The 12,124-nt window shown below is 40.0% G+C and overlaps 1 protein-coding gene across 4 annotated transcripts in view; it reads right to left on the bottom strand.

The window, feature by feature from the left end:
* SHQ1 (SHQ1, H/ACA ribonucleoprotein assembly factor) overlaps positions 1–12,124 on the bottom strand; it is a 47,524-nt gene that overhangs the window by 12,249 nt on the left and 23,151 nt on the right. For 3 of the 4 annotated variants that reach the window (XM_080606978.1, XM_080606981.1, XM_080606979.1), the window contains exons 12-13: positions 9,981–10,101; positions 8,226–8,330 (exon numbers count right to left, since the gene is read on the bottom strand). In XM_080606978.1, the coding sequence (XP_080463104.1) occupies positions 8,226–8,330; positions 9,981–10,101 (226 nt within the window). The remainder of the gene's footprint in view (positions 1–8,225; positions 8,331–9,980; positions 10,102–12,124) is intronic. The other variant, XM_080606980.1, reaches the window with a different exon arrangement.

Below are 12,124 nucleotides of genomic sequence, written 5' to 3'. Positions count from 1 at the left end.
TGTAACATTTTACTTTCATTACTTGGTCTTTTGATAAGTTGAAACTAAACATATCATAGATTATAAAAGAAATCAAGGACAGCTTATGTATATGATGCTACGAAAATATTCAGAAGAAAAAACAGACTTAAAATTAATACTGGACTATAAAAAGAAACTGAACAGTGTTTATGTTTTAAGAATGCTTTAACTGAGTTTAGAAACAGCTCAGTGTTGCCAAAATAGCTTCAATAAGTTGCAACCAGCCTAAACATCCAGCAACTGCGCGGCTTCCAAAGTTCTATATGGTAAATAAAATAACGCAAGATTAATAGGAACTCGACACAGAACAGACACAGAGAAAGGAACAGATTTTAAGATGGGATAGCAAGTGTTGGCTGTGTGACAGAAACAAAACGCTGACACTTGTTCTACATCAGCATCATCTCACTTGTAAATTTCTTAATTGCTGTTACCTGTAGCTTGGGCTTCACCGTGGCCTCTCACAATCTAGTATCTCACTACGGCCTCCTCTTGTCTCCTCTGCCAACACCCCGTGCTTGCAGGGCACCTCGTATGGGCTGCCCTAGGGCAGGATCACCCCTCCTACACCTTTTGGTGACGATGAGGCTGCGTCCCACCGAGATGGCCACACACCTGGCTCCCCACCACGACACGAAGGCCTGCAGGCCATCGTGCAGCCCGCAGCCGCGGTCCTTGCGGGAAGGAGTCCCCACGGAATGGTGGGGGCAGGCCCCAAGCTAAATGATCATCCCAGCTCCTTCAGCATGGTTTCTCTCGTGCCATCGCTGTTTGGTCTTGAGATTTACAGGGGAATCACCGCGAGGGGTGGGAGTGGGCGGAAGAGACCGAGGCAAAACACTGACAGGGCTGAAAACACAACAGGAAGGCATTATCAGGCTGCTCATCGGCTCCCCGCTTTGATCACAGCTGCACGCTCCACCTGCTCAGAAAGGCAACAACTACACGAGCCCGTCCTTCCCCCGTCGGAGCAGAAGCCAGCTGAGATGTGCTGACTGCAGAGACGTGGCACCGAGCGCTGACCCTTCGGCAGGCAGACAGGAGCTGCCTCCCAACAACTTTGGGAAATCAAAGCAGTGGCCTGAGGGGGAAAAAATGGCTTTCTTCTTTCCCTTCTCTACCCACAGCAAGGTGCATGCAGACACAGCCTGAAGGAATACGAGCTATAGAAAAGCGATGGAATAAATAGGGGAAAAAAAACAAGAGAGGAAAGGAGAGGAAAACATCAAAGGAAACTGCAGCTAGCAGCTGGGAGGAGAGATTAAATCCCTTGTTAGAAATCCATGCTTTACAGGGCTTGCTAAAACATATATAAAGGGAAATTTCTGGCATTATACCCACCTGTCTATCACATTTTTCAGCCTTTAGGGCAAACACTGTTTTGCTTTAAGCCTCTTAAGTCAGTATATTACATTACTTGGGTATTGTTATTTACAAAGTGCTCCATGTACACCTACTGCTCTACAGACAATTGAAGCGACACCTCGGGCCTTAAATAAGATGCAATATTTAATGAGAAGCATGGCAGCTCAGGATGACAGTAAACAAAGAGAAACTATATTAAAAACATACATCAAAATAGTGAAAGATGAGACAAACACATAATGTGCCTGCAAATTCTTAGTTACTATTTTTAAATCAAAGAACTGTGATCTAAGGATTAAAAGCAGATGACTTGGCATGGAAATAAATAAAATTTGGGTTCTCTACCAAATTCAGGCACCAACAGCCCGTGCACTCTGATAAACTGGTAAGCCCTTATCTAAGGTCTAAGTGCCAAATGATAGCATTTCCCTTTAAAAAAAAAAGACTAGAAAAGCCTATTTTAGTAACAAATTGTGAAGAATCTCAAATACTTTCTGCACCATATCCATAGCCAGTATTTGAGCCTTGAGGTACAAACCATGAGTTATGCTGTCTTGATGGAAACAGATAAAACAGTACAAAAATCACCCAACAACCTAGGGAGAATGAGGCAAGTCAACATATTGCTGGTCTGAATTTTTCCTGTTTCACATTCAATTAGATGGATTTTTAGTTGTAATTTTTTGTTGCTCTTGTATTACACAATGGCTAAACAACGAATCTCTGCCCCAGCATACTTGCAGACATGTAAAAAAATCAATCTTTCTTAGGAATGACCCACTAAGGTTTTCCAGTTTCTTGCCATAACATAGGTCATTCAGACATGCACATTCATGGAGCTTTTTCTCCCGTAACTCTCTCCAATTTTCAACATTTTTTAAAAGTAGACACTAGAATTACTCGGTTTGTTAGCAGGCTCACAAATGATGCAGTCTGAGGTTGTGCCACTTTTCTCCTAAACAATTCCATTCTGCTTCTTCAGTGAAACACCGTACGCACGCTCTTACCTACTGAGAGATGAATAGGTACTCAAGTTCAAACTGTTCTCAAGCATGACCCAAGCAATTTTTCCTGCCCTCAACTGTCTTATGCTCTTCAATTCATAACCATGATCTACAATCTCTTATTGTAAATGTGCCATCTTATACTTGATTGTATTAAAATGCATGTTGTTCAAATAAGCATATGTTGCCAATCTGGGTCAGTCTGTGCAACTCATCTGTTCAAATCATTATTCCCTACTTTAAAAAAAGAACAATTTTAAATGTCACCAGAAATTTTATCTAAAAGAGACATACACTGTATTTTCTTACAGATTGCTTAAGATATCAGCCAGTACTCAGACAAAGACTCTGAAGACAATGGATGATCTCCATTTCATAAAGAAACAAAAAATGCTGTCCCTTCCCAGTTTTTTCCTTTTTCCAGTATTTCCTAGAATACTGACACATCAGTTACTCCAAAGGTCAGTGGTACGTAAACTGAAACAGGCATAAAATGAACCTCAAGAGCCTGCCAGGATACCGTTTGAAGCAGCCACTCCCATTACTGGTAAAACTTTGAAAACCAGCTGAAACATCTGAAAGTTAACACACTACTACAGGCCACCAAAGAAGTGGTGGAAAAGCAAACCTAAAGCAGCACGATTACTTCAAGCAGTAAGCAAACGCAGTCTGCATGCTGAACTAGCTGCCAGCAATAGTAATGCCAGCTTACAAAGCCCGCTAAGAAGGAAATACAGTAACAGAGGCTTGTAATCGTGAGCTACTACTGCAAGGCATCGCAGGATAGTAAGGGTGAAGTCTACGAAACCAGATGAAACAGCTTTCTTACTTCATTCATTGAAAAAGTGCAATCACAATCCAGCGCACCAAGATTTATTTTATCCCTGGTACCTGCATGGACTGCAATATGAAGCGGAAACAGCAAAGGAAAGAATAACCTTCAAAGAACAATACCCACAGTCCAACAAGTTGTTTTGTTTTACATGGAGTGTGGGGGGGAATTAAGGGGCTTCAGTGTATCCAAATAACAATACCACTCAAGGAGGATAGTGAAAAATGTCATTCTCTAACTACATGATATATCAAAAGGAGGGATTTTGTAATGGTGGCAAGGAGGTTGTTGACTAATAAATAATATAACCAGCTACATGAGAGCATACGCTAAAAGCAGATGCTAATGGCAAGGCTGCTTTTAGAGCAATGTGGAAGCAATTTTGCTTTTCTCTGCACCATCTACTTGGAGTACTGGAATTTTATCAAACCTGAAATTACCGTATCTTTCAATAAACTAAGCTTAATTTGGGCAGTAATGAAGGTAAGTAAAACCTACGCTACAGCCAAAGCAGAGCGCAGTTGACCATGAAAGTGTAGTTCACGTAAAATACAATACTGTGAGTTGTATTCTTCCTAAGATCTTAACTGTAGGAAATGCTTTAAACATACCGTACCAATCAGTTTAATCCCACAGAACCAAGAAACAGGATTTTCATCCAGAATATATTACTGCTTATGCTTTTGTTCTTCTGAATCATGGCTGCTGAATCTGAGAGGTTAACAGCTGAAAATTAGCATATTCTTCTAACATGAGAATGCTTTGAGCCACTGATTAATACTTCTTCTCTGCTAATGATCCCCACACACACACAGACACACACACGCAGCAAATTTAATAAACTAGCTTGCTAGCAGCATACCATTTAACAGTCTGTTCGGATAAGTTTTGTTCCTGAATCTTCCTTTCTGAACTTAGTATTTTCATCACAGATGTGCACAGTCAACAAGATCTACTCCACTCACCCCTCATTTGAGGGTACAGTCCTCAGGTGGATGTTACAGGTAAGTTACTCCTAGGAACACTGCAAAGCCACGAAAAGAGAACAGGACTTCATGAAAATTAACCCTATAAGTAGCAAAAAAGCAAAGACCGAAAGATTTTGTAAGGTCTGTTTTTCCTCTATTAAAGTATTTTGATCTTTCCAAAGGTCCAAACCACTGAAGAAAACAAAAATGCCAAGAAACAGAGGCAAAAATGGCACAAAGTAGTTTCTACACAACCTTCCAGAGTTTTCCAGATCTCAGCAAATAGTAACGGGGTCAAATTTAAGTCTGCAGATGAGATGATCAATTTCACTAATAATTTTTAATGTACAGCTTTTTATATTCACCTAAAGACCATAATATTTGACTACACAAGCTTAAAGATGTTATATGTTATAAAAAATATTTTCCCAAATCTAGCCGAAGCTTGAAGCAGTTCTTTCAGGAGGGCTGTCATACGTGATCTGCTTTTAAACGCTCTTTGCCCTACAAGCAAGCACAGGGGAGTATATGGGGGAGCTGACATAACAAAACGAAAGGAAAGTACTACAAGTAAGATGCTCCACAGAGTAGGGAACTTAATGTACATTAATAACAGACATATACAGCTATGCAAACAGCTAAATAAACTGAAAAGAGGCTTTTGACAATTCAATGGTACAGTGTGTTTAGATGGGCCCAACAGCAAGCTATCAGCACCACTCTGATTATCAAATGTATGTTTGGAAAAAAAACATTAGTAGGCTGCCTTTTTTTTTTTTCCCAAATATAAACAGATGATCACTTGTAAAATAAATATTTATTATCAGTTAAAGCCAACAAAAGAGGTCAGAACCAATATACAGAAATCTTCCCTCTACCAAACTTTAACCACAGCAGTGGACTGAAACTATGATGCCAAGGCTGAGATCCTTATTCCCCCACTTTAATGTCTTTATCATTTCTAATCTTAAAAATCCTAAATCTCACTGATCATACTTTTTTCTGAAAGACTTGTATTCCTCGATGCCTTTGCAACAGCAGCCCGTAAACCTTCAGGCCCACATACACTGTATTGATTAAAACGGTAATTCACAAAGCCTAGGGAAAAGAAAAGGGGAGCTGAACAATCACAGTCAATCTCATCACCTCAATGACATACTGTGAGTGTAATTAATCCTACATTTATTTAGAGAACTTCACACCCTACACATCAAGCAGCAACTCCCTGCTGGCTTCTGACTAGGTAATTATGTTGTAACAAGGACTAGGTTTTGATTATAACAAAGAGATGAAAAGGAAAACAGAGCTATGAAGCTAGGATATCTTTTAGGGTATGTCTAACCTGCAAATCAACAGAAGCAAACCTAACATGTTTAGGAATATTGAGTTGGCTTTAGTCTAGTTCCAGTAAAGATACCAGCTTCTACAGAGCTGCACGAATGACACCAGGGATCCTGGTTCTTTAAAGCTTACTCTAAAGCAAACAGTCCATGCTTGAACTGGCACGTTATACCTACAGTCATCAAAATTAGCAAGATTACATTTGTCGTAGGTGTAAGTATATGCACTCTGCAACGAGAAGGTGTGACTGCAGAGCATGTACACACCAAAGCAGCCTGTACGCAGGTGTCATAAATCAAGTTGCAGGCACAGTTCCACGGGACATGCTGAAGCAATTTAGTGGCTCATCCCTCTTAACGTAACAGATCTCCTTTACTGTGAGTCAAATCTACAGCAATACACAATGTCAATAACGACTTCAGAATTTTTTGCAATAGAACAGATCCTGAAAAGAGATGAGATGGTAAGATAAAAACAGTGCTGTTGAAAATACAATGCAAATTATTTGGGATCAAACATCTTACTCTTCTGCATTCCTTGTACCCATGAACTTTGGAGATGTATAAACTATAAAGCTGCCTACGTGTAACTACCCCTGGAGAACTGCCAGCACCCCTAACAGCTTCAAATCCATTTCAGGAACACAGGAAACATACGTTTACCAATAATGAAGTGGTATATGTTTAAACCTAAACATGTATTTAAATGTTAGGTAAACATACTTTAAATCGGCGTGGGCTCAATTGTTTTCTTCCACAGGGATACAGAACAGCATGCACTTAACTGCCTGCCTGCACCACGACTCGAAGCTGTTCAGCCCTGCGCTTCACCACTGATCTTACAGCCAGCAGCATCACACGGCTGAGCTACGAATAGAGACCGGTGCAAACTGAGTACAAAGCACTGGAGAAAGACATCAGGCTACACAAAGGAACCTCAGCACAGCAAGAGTCAGTGGGTGAACTACTCTGACATCTGTCTGTAAGGGGAACAACTCCTATGGGGTCACAGACAGAACTATCCTCCAGCAAGGAAAGGAAGGGAAGAAGTTGTTCTGCAATAAACCCACACTTGATTCCCCGCTCTTCACAGCCCACATGTAGCTACGAGACAACCAGTGGTTCCCCAAAGCTCTATCTCCTCTCCCTCATCTTCCTCTGCTTTTTATACCAGAATGGTGCGAAAGACGGAGAAAAGCTCAGACTTGTCATACAAGTTCAGTTATAACTTCACTTTGGAGAGGCTGCCATATGTATCATAGCGGTTTGTAAAAAGCTCTGACCTAAAGAAGAAAAGCATGCAAACCAGACAAATTAAATTTAATTTTATTATGGAAATGAAAGTAGTAACAGAAGTGACAGCAGGGTGGATGATAAGCTCACTTAGCAGGGGGATCAAATGAAGTGATGACATGTCATTATGACCTCAGGGGTTAAAGATGCAATTTTCCATCTGGCTGCATCTGGCTTTTCAACATAAATGTTGACACCACCTGCCAAGACTTACTACAGGCTGCCTGCATAGGTCTTTGTCTAGCTTTTGTTACCCAGGTTAACCTTTACTTTTCTCTCTTCTGGTAGGTTTTGCTGAGCAACATGCTCCCTTCCTTCAAAACACAATGAAGTTAAAATGATTTTACATGCCATTTTATACCATAGAACAAATTATTAATTTCACAAGCAAGCTAGAAATCTAAAAAGCAGGTAAAACTAAACTTAAGACTGCAAAAGAAAAGATGAAACTTCAGCTATACTTGCTAATATCTTTTATTATCTAAGATTTTCAAGAATTCACTTTTAGTAGCAAGTACCTCAATAAAGTCAGTTTCTCAAAAAATCCTTAGAATTAAAGAACTGGATTGTACTCACCATATCCAACTGACTATTAGCCACCTGCATTTGTTTTTATTCAGAAGCTTAATCATTTCCAATTCCAGACACACTGTGCTTAAAATAAATCATCTTCTGCCAGCCCAGTGACACATTCACTTATTCATCTAATTCAGCCACAGCCAAACGATGATCTCAAACCAAATTTGTAATCTACTATTGACACACTGCTGGCTATAAGGTTTTGTTTCCACTCTGAAATCTAAAAGCTAGTAACTACCTGTGGGGTTCTCTTCCTGAAGGCTTTATCTTGACTATTCTCTCACTACCATATGATACATCCATTGCATTTCTGCCTGTGCCATAGTTTTTTTTCCTAAACCTATGACTCCCAGAGTTTTCTCTGCCAGTACAGGTAAGCTAAAAATCTTGCTTCCAGCTGTTTTTAAAGCGCCCAGATTCTTCACTAAAAATAACCTACAATCTGTTTTAACTGTTAAACAAAGAGGCCCCAACCTCCACTAGGACTGGGTCACATATCATGGAAAGAGAGGAAGAAAAGAAAAACCCTTCACAGATTTTTGAGGGTAACCTGGGACTACAATATGAATAGAGAGGAGAAAATGGAGACAAAGGAGGTTAATAAAGCTTGCACAGAGCAAAGAATAGCTCAGAAACAAAACAGAGAAAGTATCCAAACCGAGTGGGCACGCAAATTATTTCATTAAAAGACCACTAAAGAAACCTATAAATTCCTTCCCCTCCCAAAACTCTTTCCCACAGAGGCAATTATCAGAGAGCTGTAACAACTTTCTTCCCCTGGAATGGCATGTGTACCACCCTCCCATCCCAACACCGTACTCACCTTGGGGAGCTGGAACCCTTGTTCTTACCAGACCATTCACCAACCATTTCCAAATCTGTTAGGTATTTTCTGAGTGAAAAGTGGGCTCGATACTTTCCTTCAACACTTACAAGGGGAAAAAAAGTGCCCCCATTCACTTACAACATGCTTAACTTCAAGCACATGCCTCACTGCTGAACTGAACCAGGAATGACTTAAGCATATGCTTAAATGCTTTCCTGATTCAGGCAAATTCATTCCTAAAAATAGGCAACGGTTTCTACTGTTCCTCTTTCTCTTGTTCTCCTAATGACAGACAACTATTGTGCCATGTCATTATGACAGCAAGATAGCTTAATTGCCCTCTTTCCAGAAGCTGTCAGTTCTGCTTAACTGGTACATAATGTATGTGTCTGGGAGTAAATGTGTTAATGTATCAGTCACTTATATCTACCATACATTTTCTTCTGCTATGTTTAAAGAAATTCTTGGGTTTTCTGACTAACTTCCTTATCACTATATTCACTGATATGGGCAGCAGTGATATCACTGTTCTGTGACTCATTTCTTTGTGAAAGATCATGAAATAACTCTCTCTTTCATTTACTTTTTCGAGTCAACTTCAACCTGAACATGAATTTCCCCATAATTGTATTTAAGGTCTGAGTGAAAAAGACCCCTCAGAAATGGAGATCTGGAACGAACTGGCTGTTCTTGGAACTAATCAGGTTTCATCAATCAAAAACTTTGGAAACATCCGTAGCTGCTTTTGTGCATCGTCACCTGCAGGAGCATGATCTCTTTTAACATATAGAGAAGAGTAAGAATCATCTAGTACACAATAAGCAGTTGCGAACAAAAGGCCTTTAACCTTAGAAAGAAAAGTAAGCCAGCTTGCACACTACCCTTTCTGATCGTGAGAATTACCAAGCTCCCTCTATATCCCCTCATCACTTCTAGTACCTTGCACGCTGACTTTTTTTTACCCCCAGAAAACTCCTCTTGAATTGTGAACTAGAAGGCAAAGACTATGTTTAACCATTGTGAGGAAATCTGTATGTTGCTGTATTATCAAACGTGACAATGGCACTTTTTGTATTTGTATTAGTAAGGCCATGATTCCCCGATTTAGTCTGGAAGTGGCAGAGTCACTGTTTCCTCTCCAGAGAAGTGGAAGCCAAAGCATATTGCCAGGCAGAGTGAGCTGGCAAGCAACTACAGGGGCAACAGTATGCAGCACACAAATTTGAGACACTTACTCTGGTGTTAATAATCAATTGGTACACCTGCTACAGTTCATAAATCAACTGTTTCATACAGATTTAAATGGTCTGCATGTGCATTTGACCTGAATTGGAAGCTGTCAATTCTATGAGAAGTTGTAAATTCAATGCTGAACTCGAATTCGTTCCAACCATCTTCCAAATGTTACATAGGTCCTCTAAAATCTCTTACTCCTGGGATTGCAATGGCATGAAAATTCCCCTAAAGCTGTTTTTCCCCTAAACCATTAATAATCAATGAAAATTCACACCTGTATTTAAAAAAAAAATGCAACTCCTCCCTCCCTTCTCCAGTGATGCCACGACATAAAAAATGAACTGGATGTCTTCCCCCATGTTGTAGGAATACCTGGATAACAAGGTTATCAAATGAAATGACTGAAAACATTTCCATTTATAGGATGTAGCGTGTATTTTGGTTTTACTGATTATTTGTTCCTACATGCAGTATGCTAAAAAACTTTCCCACGTCAATAACAAGTTCAGAACTTACTTGGTTTTTTGAATCCAGACGCAGTAGTCTGTAATGAAGAGATCATTAAGGAGGTAGGCAGGGTCGCTCTCCCTAAAAATCTTGTGAATGTCCAGCAGACACTTCAGAACCGCAGCTCTTCCTGGAAATAGATTTTTATTTCTGTAATTCACTAGAAATCATAATGACTAATTTTTACCTTCTTCCCACCTTTGAGACTTTAATAACAGCTATCTACAACCATCTTGTAACTTTAAGTTGATTCACCGTCTCAGAATTGCAGGCAGATGACTGCCCCTCGGCTCCCACATCTCTGTGGATGCAGAGCCTCTGACTTCAGCAAGAAAATCTCTGCAAGACTAAAGCCTCGAGGCACAGTCATGCGTGTAATTCTCAACAGCTCAAGAAGCCCCCTCCCCCTGCCTCTCCTTTCTTCTCACTGTATGGCTCTATACCACATCAAAAAAACACTCAAGCTGGAAAGTGACTCGCAAATAACAAAAAGGTTATGCCCCATCATCATTCCCCCGCTGAAAAAAAAAACATAAAGCCTATTTCTCTGTATGCCTACACAAACACCTGCATTGGGAAAAAATAAGGTTGGAAACACGCAGCCCAGAGCAAGATCAGGCACCCAGAAGCCACAGCAATTGTGTAAGCCCATGTAAGCGATACCATTGCCTAACAGCTAACAATCGCTTTAAATTAAGCAGAACTTTTCCTACTGCTCTTAGTTACAGAGTAACTTGGCAAAGGGAGCCTCCAGAAAGAAAAATTCACTTCAGGCTCAAGAAAATGCCATTTGACGTACAGTTGATAAATGCAGAAAAAGATAAAGCCTTCAACATTTCCTCATTCCACAACCAGAAATCCTTCTGTGGTCGGTTTGTTTCTGTTCATATGCAATTATTTCTTATTAGTAACTTCTCTTCTTCATGTAAATTCCAAATTAACTAAAATCTCCTCCTTTAGTTTTCTGATGGAAGTTGCTAAGGGGTTAAATGCTGGAACACTAAACAACAAAAAAAATATTTTCACTGCTTAATGGGGGAAAAAAACATTCAAATGAAAACAGCCACTACTGCAAATGGAATCTAATAACCCTCTCCCAAGAGACCGGCTCCTCCTAGGCTATGAAACCTGAACATGGATGAAATTACATTTTACAGAATTAAAAAAAAAAAGGAAAAAAGATCAGAACTCCCCCTGCTGTTTGAGCACAAAATTTTTGTTTGTTGGTTGTTGTGGAGTAATTCCATGCTGAAAAATACATAGACAGAGAAAGAAAGTGAAAAGATGGGGAAGACTGCAGTATAAAAAAAGAACACGGAGAGCACAAAGCAATGGCAAACAAAAATAAAAAATGTACATCAAAAGTACTATTTTGGAAAAGAAGCAACTGAAGAAAAGTCAGGGAAGAATGCAGAAGAAATTACAATCCCAAGTATAACTGATGAACTTTCAGATTCCATCACCATCAATGCCTGTCAAACCAAACCTGTCAAACCAAACTATTTTGACTACAAAGAAGTATGCTCTTTCAAAAAGAAATTATACATGGAATTAAAATTTTGCTCAACTTTTTGGTTCTAGCTGTCAAGCTGCCAGCCTGAACCATTTACAACATCCACTACGTTTACTCAACTGCCAAGTACCTATGTAAATTAGTGACTCGAACACTAATTCTCAACAAAGAAGTAGTCCTTCTTCATTAATTACAGTTTTCGTTTACAGTAGCTTAACATCTCTGCCCTCACAGAGGCTGCAGTTCTAGCCAGCCTTAATCCCTGCTCAGCATGGACATTCGGGAACCCCAGAGCTGTGCCTGTGTTAGCAGAGGCACCTCCTCTTTCAGCCCACGGCTGCACAGTGAGCAGCTGCACGCATGGGTGAACCCCAGCATCTCCTGTACAAAGGTGACTTCAGTGAAGGCCACCACCTACCTTACCTCTGCCTTGGGAACAACACTTTCAAATCCTGTATATATTTAAAACATGCTATACATCCTTGTAATAAAAATATGATTTTGTATACCAGTACGGGACACTTCATTTGTGAAACATGACCGGAAGATTACACTATAGTTACAAAATTGACTTTAAGTACGCAGATAAAGCATTCCAGAGACAGGGCACTACAGTCTGTCTTCATGGTCTGGGGTGTTT

This window comes from Anser brachyrhynchus (genome assembly GCF_964034855.1).
Source record: "Anser brachyrhynchus genome assembly, chromosome: 10".
Taxonomy (NCBI): domain Eukaryota; kingdom Metazoa; phylum Chordata; class Aves; order Anseriformes; family Anatidae; genus Anser; species Anser brachyrhynchus.
This window is presented reverse-complemented; position numbering and strand designations above follow the sequence as displayed.